Source organism: Labeo rohita, chromosome 20, assembly GCF_022985175.1.
Source record: "Labeo rohita strain BAU-BD-2019 chromosome 20, IGBB_LRoh.1.0, whole genome shotgun sequence".
NCBI classification, from domain to species: domain Eukaryota; kingdom Metazoa; phylum Chordata; class Actinopteri; order Cypriniformes; family Cyprinidae; genus Labeo; species Labeo rohita.
The window spans coordinates 21,972,638-21,998,991 of NC_066888.1; the positions used below are offsets into that span (position 1 = coordinate 21,972,638).

The following is a 26,354-nucleotide window of genomic DNA, read 5'->3' on the forward strand; positions in this document are numbered from 1 at the left end:
AAGTAATTCATTCCTGTGGTCAAAGCTAAATTTTCAACATCATTACTTCAGTCTTCAGTGTCACATGATCCTTCAGAAATCATTCTAATATGCTGATCTGCTGTTCAAGAAACATTATTATTATTATCATTATTATTATCAATGTTTAAAACAGTTGAGTAATTTTTTTTTCCAGAATACTAGAATACTTCATCCAAAGATCAGCATTTATCTGAAATAAAAAGCTTTGTAACATTACACACTATACCATTCAAAAGCTTGGAGTCAGTATATTTTTTTATAGAAATTAATACTTTTACTTAGCAAGGATGCTTTCAATTGATCAAAACTGATGATAAAGACATTTACATTGTTACAAAAGATTTCTATTTTCAGATAAATTTCTATTCATAAAAGAATCCTGAAGAAATTCTGCTCAGCTGTTTTCATCATCATCATCATCAACAACAACAACAACAACAACAACAACAACAACAACAACAACAACAACAACAACATAATAATAATAATAATAATAATAAATGTTTTTAAGCAGCAAATCAGAATATTAAAATGATTTCTGGAAGATCATGTGACTGAATGCTAAAATTCAGCTTTGAAATCACGGGAATAAATTGCATTTTAAAATATATTCAGATTGAAAACAGTTAGTAAAAATGTTCAAATGTTTTCATTTTACAGTTTTTGCTGTACTTTGCCTCAAATAAATGCAGGCTTGGTGCAGAAGAGACGTAAAAACATTAAAAATCTTACTGTTCAAAAACTTTTGGTAAAAATTCAAGACATCTTGGTTACTCCAAGATTATCCTCTTTTATTTATCTTTCATGGAATTAATTTTGGGTTTTTTGTTTATTCTAGATGAACGACATGGAAAATTTAGCTAAAACAAGAATTACAGGAATACTTTGACTAGATTCAGTATGCTGGTGTGGGCTGAGAGGGAAACTCCGCAGGTCTGTAGAAAGGAAGCGGTGGTGAGAGAGAGATAACGGGACAATGTCACATTGACAAGCTAATGTTAATTTTTTTCAAGTCTGACATGAACTGTATGAAGAACCAAATAATATTAATAAAATAATAAATGTCTGCGTCTACTAATTAATTTGCTACATTGATAATTTCGTCCCATTTCTCCAAAAACATTTTCATTTTTAATTTACGTTTCTACCAATATTCATTCATTCATTATAATGTCGGTTTCTATATTTACTTTTTTCTTCGTGTTATTTTTATTACGTGTTTCCGGTTTGGAACGTCTGTTGATATTGCTTTAAGAATATCGCGTGACGACTGTATAAGGTTCGTCTGTTGCCTGCAGCTGCCACAGCGAAGATGGCAGACGCTTTGAGCAAAGTGCCCGATGTCGACATTGACCCAGAGGGAAAGTTTAAATACATATTAGTGAACATAAAGGTTAAAGGTGGAACGGAACAAAAAGTGATAGTGAGGGGAACTAAAACTGCCGAGTACCACAGTAAGTGTGCGTGCACGTTTGCAAGTGCAATAGCATGACTGTCTGTCTCTGCAAGCCAGCCAGTTAACTTTATACTTCCCTCACAGCTCAGTAGTATTTATAAATCATCTGGTAACATCCATTCTGTTCTTTACTGTTTATGGGCATTGAGAAAAAACATATCGAAAGTAACGTGTCAACATAAAAACGTTTTGACAGGTATCATTGAATTAGTTCTGAGGATTAATTGACATACTAAGCTGTAGTAATGTGTTTAGTTGATGAGTTTAACTGCTGTCAGGCTCACAAGACCGAAACTTACAGCAGATATCGAAATAAATATGATCATGGGTTGCATTTCTGAAAAGGTTCATTTTCCATATACATCTTTATTACATCCCTCAACTTTTTTTATTCAGATCACATATTTGAAAAAGTGAATCCTGCAATGGAAGCCTTGGGACTGGAGTGTAATTGTCTTGGTGGTGGCAAGATTGAGCACAACAACACAGAAAAGAAACTTCGGGTGTTTGGAGAGTCTACGGTAACACCCTTAACCATTATAACGACCACTTAATATTGTGATGTAAAATGTGACCCGGGATCACAAAACCAGTCATAAGGGTCAATTTTTCAAAATTGAGATTTATACATCATCTGAAAGCTGAATAAATAAACTTTCCATTGATGTATGGTTTGTTAGGATAGGACAATATTTGGTCGAGATACAACTATTTGATAACCTGGAATCTGAGGGTGTAAATAAATCAAAATATTGAGAAAATCGCCTTTAAAGTTGTCCAAATAAAGTTCTTAGCAATGTATATTACTAATCAAAAATTAAGTTCTCATATATTTACAGTAAGAATTTTACAAAATATCTTCATGGAACATGATCTTTACTTAATATCCTAATGATTTTTGCCATAAAAGAAAAATCAATAATTTTGACCCATACAATGTATTTTTGGCTATTGCTACAAATACACCCCAGCGACTTAAGACTGGTTTTGTGGTCCAGGGTCACAAATAAGGTTACAGCAGGGGTTACATGGACACCTGCAAAAAGTACAGTACAAAACACAGGAGTAGGCCTACTGTTTTAATATTGACTACCAGTCACATTTTTAATGTTTTTAAAGAAGTCTCTTCTGCACATCAAGCCTGCTTTTATTTGATCCAAAGTACAGCAAAAGCAGTAAAATTTTGAAATATTTTTTACTATTTAAATTAAGTGTTTTCTATTTTTAGAAGCATTTTATATGTATTTTTAAATGTATTTTTCAAAGCTGAATTTTTAGCATCATTACTCCAGTCTTCAGTGTCAAATGATCTTTCAGAAATCATTCCAATAGGCTGATTTGCTGAGAAAAATTTGTATCATTAATATTTAAAACATTTGTGTACTTTTTCAGGATTGATGAATAGAAAGATCCAAAGAGCATTTATCTGAATAAAAAGCTTTGGTAGTATTATACGCTATACCCTTCAAAATCTTGGAGTCAGTATAATTTTTTTGTTTTACATTGGTTAAAAGTGATGATAAAGACATTTATAATGTTATAAAAGATTTATATTTCAGATAAATGCTGTTCTTCTGAACTTTCTATTCATCAAAGAAACCTGAAAAAGTTCTACTCAGCTCTTTTCAACATAATAATAATAAAAATGTTTTTAATGAGCAGCAAATCAAAATATTATAATGATTCTAAAGGATTGTGTGATTGGAGTAATGATGCTAAAAATTCAGCTTTGAAATCACAGGAATAAATTACGGTTTAAAATATATTCAAATAGAAAGCACTTGTTTTAAATAGTAAAAAATATTTAAAATGGTACTGTTTTTGCTGTACTTTGGATCAAATAAATGCAGCCTTAGCGAGCAGAAGAGACTTCAAAAAACATTAAAAATCTTACTGTTCAAAAACTTTTGACTGGTAGTGTATCTTTCTTTATATCAAGTAACTTTCATAAGAGATCAGATAACATCATCACATAATTATAAGAATACCCTGCTTAAAATAGGCCAGGTATGTAAAGTGAACAAACCGCAGTGGTTTAAAGTAATTGCACAGTTTTGAACATGAATGTTTGGGAGCCTTTCATATGTTCTTGGTGCTTTGAGTCAAAGTCTGCTTTTAAAGACATTATCTCACACATCTTTTCTTTTTCTAGGGATATGGCAAGGCTGACCATGCTGTCACAGTGGAAAAGCTAAAATCTGTCTTCAAAGACTATGAAATCACTATGGAATAGAATAAGTTGATCACTTTAAATTCATGGACATGAACATTTTGTGAAAGTCCACAATTTGCTAACACTTTAGCTATCGATTATTTTCATTTGGTTAAAAATTTAGGCTGATGAGACAGTCAATAAACGTTCACTGATTTGCCAGCTGTGTTAGTTGAGGTTAGATCATTGACCTTGATTGGGAGGTCTAACCAACACAGGAACTCTGCATGTGTTTTGCAGAGTGATAAACATATCCAGTCTCCTGTCTCCATCATGGAATGTGTCTGTGTAGAGATCAGGAACAGATAAAAGAGTGTCTGAATGATTCATGGTATATCTATTAAACCAGTTACTGGACTTCATTGAGAAATTTGGCATTGTGATACAAGCACACATTGTATGGATTCATATTTGGTGAGAAAACATTTCACTGCACCAATCACCATTTCACCATTACGATTAAATTGTATGAAGTCTTACATTTATATAGTTTTAATAATTAATAATATTTATATGATTTTTAATAGAACCCTTAAAAATGGATCTCATTTTACAAATGGCATGTGTACTTAATGCAAGTGATTTTTCCATCCTGTTTAAGGTAAAACCTTTACCAGTTTCCTGTAGATTACCCTGAGACCCTGAATATGACCCTCATTGTCTATTACCATTAAGAGGTTAAGTAAGAGAGCTTTCACAGCAAAAGACTATTTTTACACTAAATAGTTATTCATAGTACAAAAAAAAGATATCCTAAAAGGTGCCAATGCCAAGGGGTTTGTTTTATAGCCTTCTCAAAAAGGAAAAAAAGTTTGATATCATTTTATAGTGTCAATGCCACAGCTTTAGTTGTAATTCAAGGTAAGTTTTATTTTGTATTTAGAAAAAATAAAAAAATATATAGGTATAGCTGCACAAGGTGAAGTGCTGTGATTAAGTGTCCTTTATTCTTCCTGTGAAATTCCCATCTTCCTGTGACACGGTTGGAGTCTGTTTGATGCTGTATTTGGAAGTTCCTGAAGATGTTATCGCCATTATAGCCTTCTGTTGATAGGCTTTTGTTTCCCCTAGCATGTGGCTGGAGCATGTTTTCGCACTTACCGTCAAGGATGTTAGAAGAAAAAAAGCTTCCAAGCATCACTTTGAAATGGAGAGGTGTGGCATATAATTTAATACTGGCAGCCAGTGTATATTCTACAGACAGTATTCTGGTAATTACTGTGATGGGTGTGTGGTCAGCTCACTTACAGGAACCTCTGGAAATTTGTATTCATCTAAATGTATGCTGTAGTCAATCACCCTGGTGAAAAAAACAGCATATGTTGGTAGGTATGTTTTGATGCTGGTTTAAGCTGGCCCTTTTGCTGGTTTGAGCTGGTCCATTGCTGGTTTATGACCAGCTTAAACCAGCATCAAAATATAGCACCAGCATATGCTGTTTTTTTTCACCAGGGAGGTGAAATATTATGTTAATATCTTAATTAATACTGCTTGTACGTATCTTTACCACCTATTAACTTTAGTTTGTCAAAAAAGGGCACCCTTTTCTGGTTATTAAGTCCTTCAGCAGTTTCCACACATTTTTTCAGTGGTTTAGACAGCATAACACATTAACCGTGCAATTCATACTGTTGTTTACATCTGGGTATTTGACCAAATCGTGCCGTAAGTGCAAATCCTCTAATTCAAGCCTATGAATTAATCAAGCCTAATTTTTTGAGGCATGATTAGTGAACTTCAGTGCAACTGAGGCATTGATTCTTTAATTAGGATAGTCCACAGAGCAATTAGGCTTGTTTGGAGTGGGTGGGGATATCATTCATGACACTATAAAATAGTGCTACAACACCTTACTGCAGTGTGGCTGTTAGGTATTGTGATGGCTCTAATAATGGGACTTAGGCAATGTGTACTTGGGCTTTTAATGTTTGTTGCGTTTGATCATGTGTGTTGTGCCAAACTAAAGGCTCGGGCCTTTCAGCCCCGAATGCTTGGTTCTCTGCTTAGGGAGCCGTGGAAATCAACCCAAGTTTCTTATGGGGTTCAATTGCCAAGGCCTCAGTTGTCCCCACTTAGTCCAAGTCTAGCAGCTTCAAGTACTCAGTCCAAAGAAGAATTGCTAGGCCCAGTCAGGGAGCTGACCTGGAAGTTCCCAGAAGTCCCGGCAGAGCCAGAACAGCCAGATATTAACTTTGAGTTGGCGCAGCCTAGACCTTCTGACAGCGTGGCAGTCCAGTGTTGGGAAAATGGGGTGCATGTGGAAGTGAAGCAGGACTTCTTTGGCACCGGCCAACTGCTTGAGCCCTCTCAACTGTCTCTAGGGGGTTGTGGTGTAATGGACATGGATGCAGCTGCCAGAGTCCTGATCTTTCATTCAGCACTTCAGGAGTGTGGTAGTGAGCTTGTGGTATGTTTTCTGGCTTTAACGATGCTGTGTGTTTGCTTATTGCTAATGTCTTGCTGTATTTTGCAGCTTCTAAACTCTCTTTCTCTCTTGCAGGCAACTGAGGATGAGCTTGTTTATATCTTTACCATTGATTATAGACCAGCGGCTTTACAGAGTACTCCAATTGTAAGGTCCAGCGGTGCTACAATTGCTGTTGAATGCCACTACCCCAGGTCACTTTTGTGTTTGTAGTGTCACTTTGCCATTTAAGTTTGTGTTGGCTTTTTTTTTTTTTTTTTTTTTTTTTTTTTTTTTTTTTTTTTTTTTTTGGACCTGAATAAATGTTTCGTTACAGGAGACAGAATGTGAGCAGCAATGATCTGCAGCCAGCTTGGATCCCATATGTGTCCACCAAGGTTGTAGAAGATGCCCTTGTCTTCTCCCTGAAGGTCATGACTGGTTTGTATTGGGGTGTTTTTTTTTTTTTTTTTTTGTTTTTTTTTGTTTTTTTTGTTTTTAGCGTTTAACAACTTGTTTATGGGGTGTTTCTTTCTTCTCAAGATGAATGGATGTTTGAAAGGCCTTCGAATGTCTTCTTCCTGGGTGACGTCCTGAATATTCAGGCATCCGTGAAGCAGTATAACCATGTTCCCCTTCGTATATTTGTGGACAACTGTGTTGCCACTGCTGGCCCTGATGTCAGCTCTGCTCCAATGTACTCCTTTATTGAAAATCATGGGTAAGGTCCTACACTGTTTTCAGACGAGGTGGAGGGGAAACAAACAAGATGCTTAAGTCTTTTGGTGTTTTAGTTGCCTCACAGATGCAAAGTATACAGGCTCTGTGTCCAGCTTTCTGCCCAGAGTGCAAGATGATAAACTCCAGTTTCAGTTGGAGGCCTTCAGGTTCCAGCAGGAAAGCAGTGGTGCTGTATGTATTCTTTATTTGTGGTGTAAATGTATCTCAAAGTTCTTGCATCTAATATGTGGCCTTTCTTGGCAGATTTACATCACCTGTCTTGTAAAAGCAACTGCCGCTTCAACATCCCAGATTGATGAAGATCATAAGTCTTGCTCTTTTAGAGGAAATGGGTGAGTCTTGATGGGTGATGCAACTTTTTTTTTTATGTATTTTTAATATACAACCATCTATTTTATAGATGGGTTTCTTTGGATGGAAACGATCAGGTGTGTGGCTGCTGTGACACAAGCTGTGGATTGAGGACTGATAGTGTGTTCCCCAAAGTTCCAGGTATATTTTGCGTTAGACTCTAGCCCAAAATGAGTTTGCAGACTTACCCTGATGATACTTATGCTGAGTGGTTTTCTCTTCACAAGGTTTCCAGTGGGAGGGAAAAGCCCAAGTCGGACCTCTCCAGGTCTGGGAGAACCAGCGTCAAGCCAAAAATGTGATTTGATTCCTTGTAAATAAAACTAAGTACTCCCAAACATTGTGTGGGTGGTATGTTTGGGGTTTGTGGGTTTTTTTTTTTTTTTTTTTTTTTTTTTTTTTTTTTTATTTGTTTTTTTTATTTTTTTTATTTTTTTTAATTTATTATTATATATATATATATATATATTTTTTTTTTTTTTTTTTTTTTATTAAAAATTCCTTTATCTTCAGCTGACTATGCGAATGTAAGCTTAAAGGGATGTAACCATGATATACTGGGGAGGGGGGGTTTTCAGCACTCCAGTAAAATCACTGTGTATGTACAAGCTTTATACTACACCAAACCACTAAATTTGTAATCACCACGAAGCCGTTCCGCTGCGTCACCGCTTTATACATTGATTTAGCAGCATTTCATTTGTGATTGGGTCACTAAAATTACTGTGCCGTCGTCCTGACCAATCACCGCAGAATACGGATGAATAAAACCACACCTCAAAGAAAACGGCGCGAAGTTGGGAGCCATACCATTTCGCGTTTAAAGGGTAGTTCGTAAGCACTTCAATGTCATTAAAGCATTCTGGTCAATTCGGTACTAAAGCAGTGAGGAAATTTAATATGCATATCTTTAAATAAGGCTCACAAAGCGCATAAGGACAGTCATCCAACAGGTTTCATTTTCTCGAGGAATCCCCGTCCAGTGCTGAGGAATGAAATCGCCCGGTAGAAGGAAATGTGGAGAATTCAAAACAGAAGACATAAGTGTGCTTTCAGGAGCTCATTGTTGTCCATAATAATCACATGAACGCGTTTGTTAGTCGTTATTTGTTCCTTGAGTGAGCTGGTAAGTTCTAAGTATGTAATAGTTTGAAAAAAGTGTATGAAGCAGGTTTAATTTAATCTTCAAATTGAACGAATGAGATAACTGTTACACTTTACTAAGAAACCATGTTTTACCAGCGAGAAATTTTATACGTAAATATCTAAAATCGAATTTTCAATGCAGGTGTGTTTTGAGAAACGTCAACAAAATGTCTCAAGTGACTCTTTTGGATGAGGTCTCTCAGTGGAACCAGGAGACCTGTCAACAAGAGCTGAAAACGGTTCTGCCCAAACTAGTTATATCCTTTCCTGACTTCTATCACAAATTCATTTCACTTGTAGTTCTAGGCATGTAGTTTAATCCACGAATGCAGGCAGTTACACATGTGTTTGATTGTTTAGTCCTAAAACTTTAGTTGTCATTGGATGAAAACTAGCCATTGGCTGAATTCGGTACAATGCATGAAATAGAGACGTTTAAAATATATGGTCCCTTTTCAAATAAAGTTGAATAAAAATTATGTAACAATATGACTAAGATTGGCCTTGACTATTAAACGCCATGCATCATGACACTGATAGCTGGGAAGAGCACACAAGTAAGTCTGAAATCTGAAAACACATGTATGAAATATGTAAACCTTTATTTATGTTTGGTTTTGAGATGTATCTAAGCAAATAAGTTAAAGTGAAAGTGCCAGATAACTAGCTTATCTTCAAAAGGGTCCTGGCTTTCAGTGCTTTTCTTGATAATTACTTTATTTATATAACCTCTTTTGCTGATGTTTTTTTAATCTCCACAGATATTCTGCAAATAATCACAAGCAGGTTCCTTCCTCATCTTTCTTTATCTGAATTAGAGATGGGATGTTTTTCCACGGTCTTACCCAAGGTTTGAGATTTAAATGCCCACAAAATATCATGTTTTATAGTAGGGATGAGCGTTTTTGTCATTTGTGACCCTGGACTACAAAAGCAGTCATAAGTAGCATGGGTATTTTTGTAGCAATAGCCAACAATATGTGTACTGTATAGGTCAAAATGATTGATTTTTCTTTTATGCCAAAAATTAGTAGGATATTGAGTAAAGATCATCTTACATGGAGATATTTAGTAAATTTCCTACCTTAAATATATCAGAACTTAGCTTTTAATAAGTAATATGTGTTGCTAAGAACTTCATTTAGATAAGTTTAAAGGCAATTTTCTTACTATTTTGATTTTTTATTTATTTATTTTTTTTTTTTGCACCCTTAGATTCCAGGTTTTTAAACAGTTGTGTCTCGGCCAAATATTGTCTTATCCTAACAAACCATACATCAATGAAAAGCTTATTTATTCAGTTTTGTATAAATCAATTTTAAAAAATTGACCCTTGTGACTGATTTGGTGGCCTAGGGTCACATCTTTCCTTTTGAGTACTTGACAGCTCATCAAAATGAGTACTTGAGTATTTGGGGTGTCATGATAATAATTTTAATTAAACCATACTGTTAATGAATATGATATATTAAAATTACACCGCTTGCTATTAATATTGCTTCAGGGTTTTTTTTTTTTAACTCAACAGCTGAAAGGAAGTTGCTCAGAAAACTGAATCATCGTGAATTATGTCAGACGTTGTGTTTGAGCTATATATAAAGTGTATAAATGCTGGAAAACCGATGCACTTTGGTAGCTGATTAATTAACTTATCATAAATGAGTGATTCATATATCTAAATGTGATTCCAGACATCACTGTGCACTTTAAGCCATAGTTTCACTTTAGCTCTCCAGTCTGTACAGCAAATACCACCCAAAATTCTGTCATATTCAGACAGAATAGGGAAAAATGTAAGTCACACAATCATCGCTTTCACTTTAGAGTACTTGGGTACTTGTGCCAATTCAATTATATAGCCTGAACTGTTAAACAGGAAAGATTTTTTCATGTGTTGTCATGTGCAATCCACAGGTGGTAAAAGTGTTTGGAAGTCTTTTGGGAGAAATCAGCAAGCAAATTGGAGGCCTATGTAGTCAGAACACAGAGCTGCATGTATTTTTGCGAAATATCTTGAAGGTTTGCATATGCCATATTTAATGATATTTCAAGTTTGTGTACTACGGCAGTAAAAAAAAATCATTTGCTGGTCACAGTGACTTCTGCTGTTGTATTTTTGCCAGATGATGGTCCAGATCCTGGAGTCTCTCTCTGGTTGTGTGCGTCATGTGTGCTCCTTCGAAGAGTCTTTCTCTTTTGATGCCATTCGCTCTCTTCCCACTTGCATCCTCAGAGTCCTAAAGGACACCTTCCAACACTGCAAGGTCCAACATTGTTTTTATATAGTGCACTGGATATATTTTTACACCATCAGCCATTGATTTTAACTACACTATAAAGACAGTGGGCTGTTTTAGTGTGTTTGTGAACTGCAAAAGTGAAAATTTTATTTTCTGTAAATTTCATTATGATGTTTATGTGTTTACAGGACAGTGAGGTCATGTACAGTGGAAGGCTGTCATTGGTGGGTGATCTGCTTCAGGGCCTGTTTAAAGAGGCCTATTCTTTGCAGAAGGGCCTGATGGAACTGCTGGACAAAATTAACTTGGAGGACACCGCTTCTGAGGAGGAAGTGTCGGATATTGTCACAGGTTTGTGGAATCTGTGTGAGAGAAAGATTTCAAGCAATCTCCAGTGAAGATATGTATGTGCTTTTTTTAAATAATTATTTTGAATTTTGTGTTTGGCTTGCAGTGATTCACAGTCTGCTGGACATTTGCTCGATCATATCCAGATTGGACATTGCGCTGCATGCCAACACATGGAAATTTATTGTTAAGTGAGTATATTGTGCTGAAACCTTATATCTGTTTTTAATCCACCTTTTCCTTAACTCGGAAATAAGCCTATGGGTGAGACAGCAATGTGCACATTACAATGTGCAGTAAATGGTAAAACTGTTTGTGCTACAAACCATAAAGGTAATACATTAAAATAATATGGTAAGATACTGTTTTATATCAAGCAGCAAAACCAGATGTTTTGTACAGCTAAAAATAGCTGGACATGGATGAGACAGGATGCTACACCCATAAAATGTACACGTGGCCACGCCCACTTTTACTGGAACACAACGTGGATAGAAACAGATTTTTTTATGGCCATGTTGCATATAAAGAGGAATTTTATATGCTGAATTAAAAACAGTATTTTGCTTGATTTCTTTAAGTCTAATGCAGTGTTTCTTAGCCTTTTTGACTCAAAGGCTAAAACCGTCTTTCCCCCAAATTTTAGAAGTGTTCAGCCATTATAAATTAAATTACACGTAATACTTAGTTATTCAATCTGAATTCTATATGGAAAAATAAACAATACAAATGATGTACTAACAGCTTGTGTTTGATTTCAGACAGAGCGTGAAGTACCAGTCTCTCGTAGAAGATCGGCTTCACCACACTGACATAGCCTTCTCGTTGTGTGAAGACCTGTATACGTCTGTCCAGAACTGCCTTGAGCTGGCTCAACAGATCCAACAGGCAGGCCTACAGGTAGACTCATCCTCAGTTAAAATTTTTAACAGAACAGGGTGTATTGTATTATTTATTTATTTATTTTATTTTTTTGGGCATAGATTGTGATTATTATTTATTGGTTGCTGTGGTATTTTTAATTGCAATAATAGTGACCTTGAATCATTTATCAGGGACTTTTTTTTGTTGGTAATTAGAAAATAAGAATTTGTTTTTATATAAAAGGTCAGCTCATATCTGACTTCCTCCTTTTGTTTCTCATAGGAAGTCGTGCACTGTCCAGAATACAAGCTTTTCCAAAAAGCAACAAAGATGTGTAGGTTTTTTGCCAACACATTAGTCCACTACACAAAGGTAACTGAGGGGAAAACGAAACTTTTTTTTTTTTTTTCTTTTTCCGATTTTAACAGTTAACAGTTTTTTTTTGGTCATGTGATAGGAATTTAAAGCATTCCTTGCCAAGTCATGCCATCGATTTCACCAGTTGTATCTCCAAATCCACAGGTAAATCAAAGATGTATTGTTAGTATGAGTCAATACTCGTATCGTGGGGATTTGAAGCAACGTGTTTTTGAAATCATTTAATATTTTTCCCCTCTCTGTTTTCTCTATTATGTCTAATTCAGCTTGTGTTTTTTTGCCCTTTTTAGCAGGTTCTCCCCATCTGTGTGTGCCCCGTCTGTGCCCCCTGCCCTTAGTGAGGAGTTGAGAGTGGCGGTTCTGGTTCCCATGGATGCCATGCTGACACAGCTGCTCTCCTTTCGACCCTTTGCAGAATCTGTCCTGGACCCAAATCACCGTGAGCTTCTTTTTGCCAACTACTATAACAACTTCCAGGGTCCTCTTGAACCCTGGAACATTCGTTGAACATTTCCTCCAAAAAACCTTTAGCTTTTCCATCATAAGCTCATAGATCACGCAATCGGGTCATTAAAGTATTTTTTCTGTTTGTAATGTGATTGATGAGTCACTGCAAAGTCTCAGGAGGGTGAAAAGAATTGGTGATGAAGATGTCAAGGACATAGTTACATAAAAAATGCAGAGAGACTGGCTGTCTGTGACACATTGCTGAGTGTATATCCTGTGCATTTCCAGGTCACTTAAATTGAAATAGTGCCTATGCCCTTCCATTGTTACAGGGCAGTTCATCCAACATTGCGTCATGTGGAGTTGCACTTTCTTAATGACAGGTTTTGGATTTTTGCCTGATTTAATGCAGCATTTGCAGCCAGTTTAGAGACTATACTAAAGTTAACTTCAGTCATTAGGAAAATGCAGTTTGATGTTTTCATACTAATTACAGGCACAACAAAAAAGAATTTGCTCCCACAACATATTCATTTGTTCCCTTGTTTTAGATAAATCATGGCCATATTTGTTTAATTAAATACTAACATAATTTACAGTACTGTGTAAAAGTCTTTTCATCAGCTAAAAAATGGTTTAAAGTCAGTTAAAGTCAGTCTTTTGCTGTAGTTGTGTGGAGCACAGGCTGTTGACAGACTCCTTGTGCAAACAGAGATCTGATCTCGCCATCATTCAATCCAGTCTGTCTTAAGAAACAGAAAAAACGGAGACAGACTAAATCCAGAAGAACTGTGGCAACATCTCCAAGATGCTTTAAGAGACCTATACCTACAAAGCTACAGTACTGTTAACAGTTTTAGGCAGTTAGGCACATAAAATGAGGATGCTGTCACAAACAATGTCATAAATAGATTTTCTTTATCAATGAACTTATATTAACTAAAATAAATCAGCATTTGATGTGACCATCCTTTGCGTTTCAAGCAGCTTTTGCCCTATGTGCACTTGTGCATAGTTTTTCAGGTAGCTTTGCAGGTAGGTTACTTGAAACATCTTGGAGATGTTGCCACAGTTCTTCTGGATTTAGTCTGTCTCAGTTTTTCTGTGTCTTCATGTCATTCCAGAGACAGACTGGATGATGGTGAGATCAGATCTCTGTGTGGAGCACTGGCTGTTGTCAGACTCCTTGTGCAAACAAAAATCTCACTAGATTATTACAATTAATGGCAAACAGAATGTTTGGAAGTGTAAACTGATATTTTTTTACTGACACAGTACAGCAAAAAATAGAAATAACTTCCTTTTTTTAGCTGGTGAAAATACTAGTGGCCTAAAACTTTCGCACAGTACTGTAAATTAAAAAGAAAGAACAAAATAATACAACGTGACCACAGTTCAAAGAAAGTCGCTAATAATTTGTGGGAACAAAATTTAATTTAAATTTTTTTTTTTTTTAAATTACCAATTTGTTTTTCTTGTTGCTTATGCATTGTAGAGTGCAGTACAGAGCTTTGTCTACCACAGTGCCTTTTACTGGTGAGTGTACTGGGTAAACTCTCCTCCCAGCCAGAGGAGGCGCTGCAGCTGTGGAGTGATGGCAGCCAGTTTTCGGAGGAATCTCCCAGGTACTTTACACTTGTATATTTTAGCAGTATAAGCTTAGCAAACCAGTGATTCATTTGAGCGTCGTTTAAGTGTCATTAATTATAAAGTATTCCCTGAATTGGCTTAGCATTTATTGATAATGTTTACAGATTTATTTGTTAGCTAGCTATTTAGTTGAAGAAAATAAATCAGTAATCTTATAATAGATCAGTAGTCTTAAACTTGAAAAATTATAAAATATATTATGTGAGCAATGTGCTGATAATTGTACAACCCCAATTACGGAGAAGTTGGGATGTGTTGTAAAAAAATGCAATAAAATCAAGAATCTGATTTGTTTATTCTCTTTAACTTTTATTTAATTGACGAAAGTACAAAGAAAAGATTTCCAAAGTTTTCACTGACCAAAGTAAATGTATTTTGTAAATTTTGATTTTGATTTTGTGTTGCAGTTTTGATGACTGCAACACATTCCAAAAAAGTTGGGACAGAATAAACGTGAAAAGGTTATAGAATATCCACTTTAAACTGCTTTAAACTGATACCAATTCACCTGCTTACCCACAGTAAGCAGGTGAATTGGTATCAGGTCAAGGTATCATGTTTGGGTATAAAAGGAGCATCTCAGCCTTTGCAAGCAACGCTGGATCATGGCTCATCACTTTGTGCCAAATTTCATGAGAGAAGTGTCAAACAAAAATCACATTTTGCAATGCAAAAGTGCAAAAAACTCAGCTCTTTCACCAACTACCACACATATTACTGTGAAAAGATTCAGGGAATCCAGAGATATCACAGTACATGTAGGGCAAGGCAGGAAACCTCAGTTGAATGTGCTAGACCTTTGAGCCCTCAGATGGCATTGCATAAGAAAACCGTCATGCTGTGGTGTTAAATATAGCCACATGGGCTCAGGAGTACTTCAGAAAACCCCTGTCATTTACCACAGTCTGCTGTTGCATCAAGAAATGCAACTTGAATATCTGTTTCTCTAGGAGAAAGCTATTCATCAATTCTATGCAGTGATGCCGCTGGGTTCTGTGGGCCAGAGGTCATCTTGGATAGTCAAGACAGTGGAAAGGTGTGCTGTACTCAGATGAGTCCACATTTCAACTTGTTTCTGGGAAAAATGGATTTCGAGTTCTCAGTCTCAAAGACCAAAAGGGACCATCCAGACTTTCATCCGTGACAGATGCAAAAGCAAACTTCTGTCATGGTATATGAGAGCATCAGTGCAAATGGCATGGAATGCCAGGTCTCATTCTGCATCTGCTACAACAGCATGGTTTTGTAGAGACAGAGTGAATATGCTAGACTGGCCTACCTGCAGTCCAGATCTGACTCCTATTGAAAATGTATATGACCAGTCATAAAAAGGAGAATCAGACAACGACAGTCACAGACTGCTGAGTGTCTGAAGCCATGTTTCAAGAGAGAATGGACAAAAATTTAGCTTGCAAAACTTTAACAATTACTATGCTTAATTCCCAAACATTGAAACATTGTAATTAAAAGGAAAGTTGGTGTGACATGCTGCTGTCCCAACTTTTTTGGAGTGTGTTTCAGCCATCAAAATCAAAATATGTTCATATTTGCGTTGGTCAGTAAGAACTTCAAAAATGTTTTCTTTGTATTTTTGTCAGTTAAATAAAAGTTAAAGAGAATGAACACGATTTTATCGCATTTTACAAAAAGTACCGATTTCACGGAAATTTAGTAGTGTTGACAGTCCTTTTTTTTTTTTTTTTTTTTTGAAGAGCCAATAAAACACAGTACTGTTAGAGGAGAAGTCCACTTCCAGAACAAAGATTTACAGATAATGTACTCACCCTCTTTTCATCTAAGATGTTTGTCTTCCTTTCTTCAGTTGTAAAGAAATTGTTTTTTGAGGAAAACATTTCAGCATTTTTCTCCATAAAGTGAAAAGAGTTTGGACTTCCAAAAATGCTGTTTAAATGTGGCTTCAAACGATCTCAAATGCAGTTGTAAACGATCCCAGCCAAGGAAGAAGGGTCTTATCTAGTGAAATGATTGGTTATTTTCATAAAAATAATACAATTTATATACTTCTTAATGTCAAACGCTCGTCTTGTCTTGCTCTGCCTGGACTGTTTTTGTTCCGTTTCATAACAGTTAGGGTATGTCGAAAAACTCCCATCTCCCATCTTCTTTGCATGTTTACTTTCCAAAGACTGGGTCGGTACTTCTGCAGCAATGTAGGATGATTTTGAAATGTTTTTTGAAGTTGAGGGAGAAAATACGATTGGAATCAACATACCCTAACCCCTCTTGAGACAGAATACACAGGGTTTAGGCAGAGCATGACAAGATGAGCGTTTGAGATTAAAAAGTATTTAAATTGTATTTTTTAAAATGAAAATAACCAATCGTTTCGCTAGATAAGACCCTTCTTCCTCGGCTGGGATCATTTGCGACCCCATTTGGGATCGTTTGAAGCCGCATATAAACTGCAGTTTGAAAGTTCAAACTTGGGGTACCATATCAGTCCATTATATGGAGAAAAATGCTGAAATGTTTTCCTCAAAAAGGAAAGACATGAACATCTTGGATGACAAGGGGGGTGAGTACATTATCTGTAAATCTTTGTTCTGGAAGTGGGGTTGGCAAGATTTAATATTTGTAAGATGTAATATTTGTTTTTAAAGAAGTATGCTTACCAAGGCTGCATTAAAGTCATGAACTGCCTTTTTTATTATTATGTACTGTTCTCTGAGGTCCCCTTATAATGTTATCAATATTTTTACATAGCCGCCCACCCCATAATGTAGAAGTAATATGCTATTTTCTGTCCTGTTTGTAACCCTCCTTATCAGAAAGCTCTGTCTGAATAGACGTGGCCAATTGTAGATTTGGAATTAAACGCCAATGATTGGCTAACAGTTGCTGTGATTTAGGTTAAAAACTATTAAATACTCTGTGCATATCAAGTAATCTGTAATAACAAAGAAAGCAATAAAAACTCACACTTACACTTGTTTGGTGCGACATTACTGGCGGACCCAATGTAGTCAGCACAGCATCATCTTTTAGTTTCAGTCTTTCTGAAAATACCGCATCGAATTGTGCTTTGTTTGTAAACGAATCTGCGATAAAATGAAATTAGTAAAGGATGAAGTTCTTATTGATGCGGTCTGGAAGTTCATTAAAAATAAAGTTCATCCACTCTTTCCTAATGTTGGAATCGGAAGGAAGGCTACCTGTCATTTTAGCAGACTGGCTTCAATAAAAGCTGTTTTTAGACTAACAAAGTTTTGAGTTCTGAAACTAACAGGATGGTTTTTTAGTACAATGACCTCTTATATGTCAAAAGGGAATCAAGGGGATTTTGGTTTCTCAGTTCATGACCGCTTTAACTTGAATATACAGTAAATATTGCAATTTATTTTTTAGAATCATGATTCTTCAGAAATCCTTCTAAAATGCTGATTCAGTGCTCAAGAAATGTTTTGAATTCTTGAAAACAGCTGTACTGCTTACTATTTTTTTGGAAACCATGATACATTTTTTTTTCTGGATTCTTTAATAAGTTCAAAAGAACAGCATTTATTTGAAATAGTTTTTTGCAACAATGTAAAAGTTTACTTTCACTTTTGACCAATTTAATAAATTCTTGAAAATCCTGGAAAAAAAAAAAAAAACTGATGAAAATTTTACTATCATTTTACATCATCTTTGTCATTTACCTAACCTTTGTTCATGAATGTAAAAATGGTGCATACTTAAATTGAGATTTGTTTTCTGTATGTGCAGTGCAGTATTTGGCTCAAGTACATAATACCAGCTATAACTCTCTCTTTCCACAGATGGTCTGTGTTTGAGGCAGTGTTGCAGAGTTTTCGGCGGTGTATGTTGGAGCGTGCCGTGCCGGTGTGGTTGCCGGGAGTAATGCTGCGAGGGCAGGCTCAGGGTAGAGTCAGTCTGCACCAGCATGTGTGTGTGCATATGTGTGCTTGTGTGGCTGTTCTGCCTGCTCAGCACTTCCCTTCGTTGGTCAGTGATCTCTTTTATTGAATTGGTTGAATTCTGTTGAAGTGTTGTATAACAATTTTAGCTTGTCTTGACATAATTATAATCTAATCCTATTCCTGTGTTCTCTCAGAGAAAACAATGAAAGAAATTAATAATTATTACTTTTAATATTAGCTTTTAAATATTAGCTCAGAGTGGTGTTAGAAATTGAACGCTGAAATAATTTTCAGCTGGCAAAGTGACGAATACTTGGTACTCAAGACATTTTATTAGAAAAAGGAAACCTCAAATAATCTTGCTGTACTCTCTGTTTCCTTCTTTCAGGAGCAGTCACTATTAGCTGCCGTATTGCAGGCAGACACCCAGACGGCTGTCTTGGCCACAGATGTCTGGTGCTTCCTGGCACGGTAAGTATAGATACACACCCATGAATGTAGACGATCACTCTTTTGTGACTGCTACTTTCCAGAGATTGCTCACCAAGCATGAGCAATCAGGGGACATTTTTAGTATGAACTTCCAAAGTTTTGTCATTGTAGTTTAGGAGTCATTCAGTACTTTCTAAAACCCTCTAAATAATATTGATAACAATGTTCTACTAAGACCTGTGTCTGTGCAAGGTGGAAAACACTTACTGGTCTAAAGAATGCAAGAAAAATGTGTTTATATACCATATCAGAGTTGTGTTCTTTCTGTCTCTCTTCAGGTATGGCACGGCCGAGTTGTGTTTTCATCATGTTCAGCTTATTGCTCACCTGGTGAGTGGAGTGTGCTGTGAATGTGACCTTTTTGTACTCTTGTGGTTTTCTGGAAACCTGTCTGGGATGAGGGACCACAGGGGACCCTTTTTCTCTTTTACACCCTGACTGAGCTGACAGTTGGTGTCAAAGTGAACATGGGGAAAAACACACCTGTCTATCACAATAGTTTTTTTGTGTGCTGGTGCTCTTGTAAATGTTGTTAATTATTACAAGTGTTAGATGAACAACTTATTCTATGGGTAGTATGTACACTACCAGTCAAAAGAGTTGTTTTTTTTTTTTTTAAGAAGTCTCTTCTGCTCACCAAGCCTGCATTTATTTGATCAAAAGCACAGCAAAAACAGTACAATTTTTAAATATTTGTACTGTTAAAAATAACTGTTTTCTATTTGAATATATATTTTAAAATATCATTTAAATACTGTGATTTAAAGTTGATTTTTTTGCATCATTACTCCAGGCACATGATCTTTTAGAAGTCATTCTAATATTCTGATTTGCTTCTCAAAAAAATAAAAAATATTATTATTATATTTAAAACAGCTGAGTAGAATTTCTTTCAGGTTTCTGAATCACAGCCTTTTGAATCTCGAAGAGAATCAAAGGTCAAGCTGGGCCTGGACAAGATATTTATCCTTAAAGTCAGTCTGTTTTTTAAGGGCAGGATGTCAGATAAAGTTGGCACACAATAATATCTTAAAGCTTGAATGACGATAAAACTCCCCAAGCTTCCCATGGTCAAACTAGACGTGCAAGGTTTTGTTTTTTTGTGTACATAATCAAAACTTTCATCTACAAAAACCCTTATCAGAATTTGACTGGCATTAAACACATTTACAGCCTTGGAACTTGAATCTGGATCTGGACTGTTTCCTCTGCTAACAATTATGTCCTGGGTAGTGAATAACAAACTATTTTTATGCCAGCATTTTTTATGTTTTTTAAAAACAAGGCCTTACACTACTAGTCAAAAGTTTTTGAATGTGTCTTGAAATTCAGTAAAACAGTAATGCTGTGCAGACTTTTTTCTGTTTTAATATATTTCAGAGTGTAATTACCAGGATCCGTTCATGATTAGAAAGAACAGCATTTATTTGAAATAGAAATCTTTTGTATTGTTTAAAATGGTTTTACTTTCTTTTTTGATCATTTTAACACATCCTTGTTCAACAACAGTGTTAATGTTAGTCAATGCATTTTTGAGTGTGTGTAAGTGTGTTGTACATTGGACACCTAGAGAAAGTCCAAATACCTTTGTGTTCAATGTAATCCATGCATTTATGTTTTGCTTCAGTACTGCATTTGTTCTATCCTATGTCCTTACAGTTTAATTTTTCTTTTTCTAATTTTTTCTAAATCTGTTGACATTTTAAAAGATGACTAAACACTCTTTTTGCCCTTTGTCATTGTAGTTCTCTCCGTTTGAACATTGTCTCAACAAATTTCCAGAGAATCTCAGGTTGTTAGTCTAATTTCTTTCATGACCTGTATTGTTTTTGTGCTGTCTAGATAAGGTCGTGTCCTGGTGAGGGTTATCAGCTCTTTCACTTGGCCCTGCTGCTTAGACGTCTGCTATTTCTCATGACGCCAAAACACCAGGTTTGTTTAGTTTATTTCCGAATAAAGAGCATGAACACACCACTGCAAAAACGCTTCCTTAGAACATTGTTGAGTTTGTAATATAGTATTTCTGTTCCCAGTTTTTCTGTCTTTGTTTTGTAGGTAGCAAAATGGTAAATTTATAAATGTGATAAAGTGTTTTATGTGACAGGTGGAGTTTGTGGAGCGCTTCCTTCCTGCTCAGGAGGAGAACCTGTGTGTGTGGCGCCACGCTCTGCTGAGGTGTCTGTGTGCAGAGGCTCGGATGCGGGTGGAGGAAGAGGTGCTTGCTGGGGCTTCTGTTGTACTGCAGGAATGGCAGAATAGCGGCTACAGGATGGGACATATACCGAGACTTGTGAGAGAAATAAAGTGACAGTGGCACCACTAATCACCTAAACTTTTCATACTTAATAGGATGTTTGTCAGTCAAAAGTTTTTGAGCAGTAAGCTTACTTTTATTTGATCCAAAATACAGCAAAAGCAGTAATATTGTGAAATATTTTGAGTATTTAAAGTAACGACTTCTGCTTCATGATCCTTCAGAATTCATTCTAATATGATGATTTACTATTCAAGAAACATATTTTATTATTATTATCAATATTTAAAACAGTTGAGTACTTTTTTTTAGGGGTCTTTGAATAGAAAGATCCAAAGATCAGCATTTATCTGAAATTAAAAAAAAAGCTTTTGTAACATTATACGCAATACCATTCTAAAGGGGGGGAGAAATTATAGAAATTGATACTTTTCTTGAGCATGGATGCTTTAAATTGGTCAAAAGTGATGATAAAGACATTTATATTGTTACAAGAGATTTCTATTTCAGATAAATGCTGTTCTTCTGAACTTTCTATTCATCAAAGAAACCTGAAAAAAATTCTACTCAGCTGTTTTCAACATAATAATAATAATAATAATAATAAATGTTTTTTTTGATCAAATCAGGATATTAGAATGATTTCTGAAGGTTCATGTGACTGGAGTAATGATGCTAAAAATTCAGTTTTTAAAACACAGAAATGAATTACATTTTAAAATATATTCAAATAGAAATCAGTTATCTTAAATAGTAAAAATTTGGATCAAATAAATGCAGGCTTGGTGAACAAAAGCAACTTCTTTAAAAACATTAAAAATCTTTGTGTTCAAAAAAGTTTGACTGGAATTGTATTAGTCTTGATTTAAAAAAAAAAAAAAAATACTGGCATAAAAATTGTTTGTTATTCCCAAGACACAAATGTTAGAGGAAACGGACAGTTTAGATCCAGATTCAAGTTCCAAGGCTGTTAATGTGTTTAATGCCAGTCAAATTCTGATAAGGGTTTTTGTGGATTAAATTTTTGATTATGTACACAAAACAAAACCCTGTGTGTACACAATTTGACAATGGGAAGCTTGGAGAGTTTATTTTTATTTCAACACAGATTTTTTTTGTGTGTCAGTTTTATCTGAAATCCTGACTGGCCTGAAGGATAAATATTTTGCCCAGGCGAAGTTTGACATTTGTTTATCTTTGTGATTCAGAACCGTATACTAGGCTGTGTGCTGATGTTGATGGGAGGAAGCAACCTGCAGGCTGAATGTGAGGTGTCTTCTGTGAAGATCATCTCTCAGCTGTGGAGTCGCATGAGTAGCAACCAGGTGATCAGATTTCACATAAACAGTGGTTCAAGATTTTGTCATCAGTGTGATTTATTTTTTTCTTTTTTTTTATTTATTTATTTAATTTTTTTTTTCTTTTTTTTTTTTTTTTCTTGGAATGAAAATAGTTACACAAAGTTTGTACAGTTGAGGTCAAAAGTTTACATACACTTTGCAGAATCTGCAAAATGTTAGTTATTTTTACCAAAATAAGAGGGGGTCATACAAAATGCATGTTTTTTTTTTTTTTTTATTTAACACTGACCTGAATAAGATATTTCACATATAAAAACATTTACATATAATCCACAGGAGAAAATAATAGTTGAATTAATAAAAATTACCCTATTCAAAAGTTTACACATACGTATCTCCTGTAGCTTCTGAAGAGCAGTACTAAATGAAAAATATGATATTTAGGCAAAATTAGAAAAATGTACACATCTTCATTCTGTTCAAAAGTTTACACCCCTGGCTCTTATTGCATGTTTTTTCCTTCTGAAGCATCAGTGAGCCTTTGAACCTTCTGTAATAGTTGCATATGAGTCCCTCAGTTGTCCTCCCTGTGAAAAGATGGAGCTCATAATCATATAGTCATTGTTGGAAAGGGTTCAAATACACAAAAATGCTGAAAAACCAAAGAATTTGTGGGACCTGAAAGATTTTTCTGAAGAACAGCAGCCAGTTTAACTGTTAACAAAAAACCCCCCCACAGCTATGGATCATTCAGGTAACAACACTGTATTAAGGATTAAGCACTTGTAAACTTTTGAACAGGGTAGTTTTTATTTTCTCTTGTGGACAATATGTAAACGTCTTTTGCGAAATATCCTATTCAGGTCAGTACTAAATAAAAAATAACATGTATATAATTATGTATGATCCCTTTTATTTTGGTAAAGTAACTAACATTTTGCAGATTCTGCAAGATGTATGTAAACCTCAACTGCATGTAATGCAGTATCACTTAAAGGGATGACATGAGAAAGTAAAGAATCTCATTCAGTTGTGAGTTAATAGTTTTCACTGTTCATCTGTCAGGTGCAGGTTCATCCTCCTCTCCAGTGCACTGTGAAGTTACTCCTGTCAATATCAGCTGTTCTGATCAAAAGTGTAGAGCCACATGTCATCATTCAGGTGATCTTTTAACATTTACTATTTTCTTGGAGCCTTCATAGTTCTATTTCTTTTAAAGCTTTTTAGATCTTTGTTCATTTTGTTGCAAAATGTCTTTTTTTTTTTTTTTTTTTTTTTTTAGGCTGTTTCCTGTTTGAGTGGGTTGAATATTCAGAAATGCCCTGATGATCTGCTTTTAGCTGCTCTGGAGTTCCTTGCTTCCATGGGAAAAGTATTTATTTCCCCTGATAATCAGGTATATTAGGAATATTAGTTTAAAAAATAAACCAGGAAATTTGTTATTTTATTTGGTCATTTTATTGTGTGTGCATATATGTGTGTGTGACTGCAGTGCCAAGTTTTGCCCAGAACCAGTGGTATGTTTAATGGTCTCCTGACTCACCCGTCCTGGCTGATACTTCACCATGTCCTGGAGGCCTTTGGCCTCTTTGCAGAGGTCGGAATTTCCCACTTATATAACCATGTTTTTTTGTTAAATAAAAGACAATGTGTGTGTAATGATGTGTTTTTGAAAGTATAATGATGCATTTTTGAAAAACAACACGAAAAACTGACATAAAATAACAATTAATAATTCAGAACATAAAGGTTACATTTACCTGAAGAAGTATACTTGAATCCTGTGATGTAAACCTAAGTGACTATTTTCTCTCAGGAATTTGAATTATTTATTTATTTGGTAAATAAATAAATCTCAAATCACATCCCTCTTTATAATTTTTTTTTAATCAACAATTTTTTAAAAAGTAATTTAGCTCACATGTCTTTTTTGTAACTTTAAGATAACCAACCATGAGGAAGTGATTTCTCAAACATTGACATCAGAGGAGATCAAAACCAAAGTGTTGAACTTCCTTAGTAAGGTATGAAACGAGAGATACATAGACTTAAAAGTTATTGCTGTGCTCCTTACATAGATTAATGTATCTCTTTCTACAGACCGTCTCAAACCAGGAGTCTGAGGAAGCAAGATTAGAACGTCTGAAGGAGTGGAGGAGGATAATAGAAAAACACTGTGAGCAATTGGAGTGTGAGAACAACACACCTGTACACACACCACTTACTGAGGAGGTGAGTGAGTGAGAGGGTGGCTTACTTTCCTGTCAGACATACCTAAGGAGCAAATCTTTACTAATTCTGTGATTCTTCTCCTGTTCCAGCCATGTCCGAAGAGGGCAAGACAGGAGACCAAAGTAGAAGAGGAGTATGAGCGATACCTCCAGACTGCAGAAAGTGCCTTGAAAGCCCTGCAGACAATAGTGGGGCCAGACCACAGCCCATCACCTCCACAGTGGGTCCGGATCAGACTTCAGGTCTTACAGACACTGATAACTCAAATCAACACCACTACAGTAGAGCAACCCTGATTCAACCACAACACCACCTCTACCTCTGGCTGCTTTTAACACAACGGCTGCTGTTGTTTCATGGCACTACATTTGCTAAAGTCACCCAAGATGTTTGTATAAAAGTTTTTTTTTTTTTTTTTTTTTTTTTTTTTTTTAAGTTTATGTGGAAAAGGGTCACTCCAAAGACAATTAATTTGTTTATTAAACTTGTTTAAAAAGTGTTGTGTGGATTTTCTAATCAATGCATGAAAATTAACAAGATAACATTTGGTGCAAAGTCAGCTATGTGGTTCAAGTCATGATGAAACAGATGTACTGAAAGTATTGTGACAAACCGCTTTGTGATCGTTTATTAAAAATGAGGGTGGTGATTTGGCATTATTCATCGGTTGATGTTGATGTGGGCATTGTGCTTAAAAACAAATGCAGAAAACGAAAATGAAAATGCTTGCAGTTGAATGTGGAGAGGTGGGGTTAAGACAACAAGATCATTTGAGTAATCCTGTGTATATCGGCAGGCGTTTTCACTGGAAGATGAAGTTTTGGTTAAACAATGAAGTCCAAAAAAAACATAGTGCACAGCAGAAATGAGTACACCCCCTCTAAATAAATACCAAAGATGTATTTTCTTAATGATTAAACTAATATAATTCATGGAAAGATGGCAAAATTGAAATGTATTAAACATACTTAATAAAAACATTCTAAATTAGAATGTCATGGAAAAGTTCATTTCAGTAATTCAACTCAAATTGTGAAACTGGTGTATTAAATAAATTCAGTGCACACAGACTGAAGTTTAAGTCTTTGGTTCTTTTAATTGTGATGATTTTGGCTCACATTTAACAAAAACCCACCAAATCTCAACAAATTAGAATATAGTGACATGCCAATCAGCTAATCAACTCAAAACACCTGCAAAGGTTTCTTGAATCTTCAAAATTGTCTGTCGGTTTGGTTCACTAGACTACATAATCATTGGGAAGACCGCTGATCTGAAAGTTGTCCAGAAGACAATCATTGACACCCTTCACAAGGAGGGTAAGCCACAAACATTCATTGCCAGAAAAGCTGGCTGTTCACAGAGTGCTGTATCCAAGCATGTTAACAGAAAGTTGAGTGGAAGGAAAATGTGGAAGAAAAAGATGCACAACCAGCCGAGAGAACTGCAGCCTTGAGAGGCTTGTCAAGCAAAATCGATTCAAGAATTTGGGTGAACTTCACAAGGAATGGACTGAGGCTGGGGTCAAGGCATCAAGAGCCACCACACACAGACGTGTCAAGGAATTTGGCTACAGTTGTCGTATTCCTCTTGTTAAGCCACTCCTGAACCACAGACACCGTCAGAGGCGTCTTACCTGGGCTAAGAAGAGGAAGAAACGGACTGTTGCCCAGTGGTCCAAAATCATCTTTTCAGATGAGAGCAAGTTTTGTATTTCATTTGGAAACCAAGGTCCTAGAGTCTGGAGGAAGGGTGGAGAAGCTCATAGCCCAAGTTGCTTGAAGTCCAGTGTTAAGTTTCCGCAGTCTGTGATGATTTGGGGTGCAATGTCATCTGCTGGTGTTGGTCCACTGTAGTTTTTTGAAAACAAAAGTCACTGCACCCATTCACCAAGAAATTTTAGAGCACTTCATGCTTCCTTCTGCTGACCAGCTTT

General features: G+C 35.7%; 3 protein-coding genes across 4 annotated transcripts; all 3 read left to right on the top strand.

The window, feature by feature from the left end:
- The first annotated feature begins 1,275 nt into the window (after window positions 1-1,275).
- Window positions 1,276-4,063, top strand: si:dkey-51e6.1 (uncharacterized protein LOC558617 homolog). Its single transcript, XM_051139441.1, has 3 exons — window positions 1,276-1,475; window positions 1,874-1,998; window positions 3,630-4,063. The coding sequence occupies exons 1-3, from the start codon at window positions 1,334-1,336 to the stop codon at window positions 3,708-3,710; spliced, it is 348 nt and encodes a 115-aa protein (XP_050995398.1). The 5' UTR covers window positions 1,276-1,333; the 3' UTR covers window positions 3,711-4,063.
- A 1,472-nt stretch (window positions 4,064-5,535) lies between these two features.
- Window positions 5,536-7,523, top strand: LOC127183411 (zona pellucida sperm-binding protein 3-like). The gene is made up of 8 exons (XM_051139440.1): window positions 5,536-6,096; window positions 6,190-6,308; window positions 6,431-6,534; window positions 6,637-6,814; window positions 6,888-7,005; window positions 7,078-7,166; window positions 7,235-7,326; window positions 7,413-7,523. The coding sequence occupies exons 1-8, from the start codon at window positions 5,569-5,571 to the stop codon at window positions 7,490-7,492; spliced, it is 1,308 nt and encodes a 435-aa protein (XP_050995397.1). The 5' UTR covers window positions 5,536-5,568; the 3' UTR covers window positions 7,493-7,523.
- A 478-nt stretch (window positions 7,524-8,001) lies between these two features.
- firrm (FIGNL1 interacting regulator of recombination and mitosis) lies at window positions 8,002-25,425 on the top strand. 2 transcript variants are annotated; one of them, XM_051137836.1, is made up of 25 exons: window positions 8,002-8,311; window positions 8,474-8,588; window positions 8,849-8,888; window positions 9,093-9,181; window positions 10,246-10,350; window positions 10,455-10,595; window positions 10,760-10,922; window positions 11,026-11,110; window positions 11,681-11,819; window positions 12,066-12,155; window positions 12,241-12,305; window positions 12,452-12,600; window positions 14,104-14,233; window positions 18,038-18,224; window positions 18,528-18,610; window positions 18,910-18,961; window positions 20,474-20,563; window positions 20,736-20,921; window positions 22,094-22,210; window positions 23,252-23,347; window positions 23,469-23,582; window positions 23,679-23,783; window positions 24,130-24,210; window positions 24,287-24,418; window positions 24,508-25,425. In XM_051137836.1, exons 2-25 carry the CDS (start codon window positions 8,499-8,501, stop codon window positions 24,712-24,714), a joined length of 2,736 nt encoding a protein of 911 aa, XP_050993793.1. In that variant the 5' UTR covers window positions 8,002-8,311; window positions 8,474-8,498; the 3' UTR covers window positions 24,715-25,425. The 2 variants fall into 2 exon arrangements, with proteins under 2 accessions (XP_050993793.1, XP_050993794.1); XM_051137837.1 differs by having other exon boundaries at window positions 12,455-12,600.
- The last annotated feature ends 929 nt before the right edge of the window (window positions 25,426-26,354 follow it).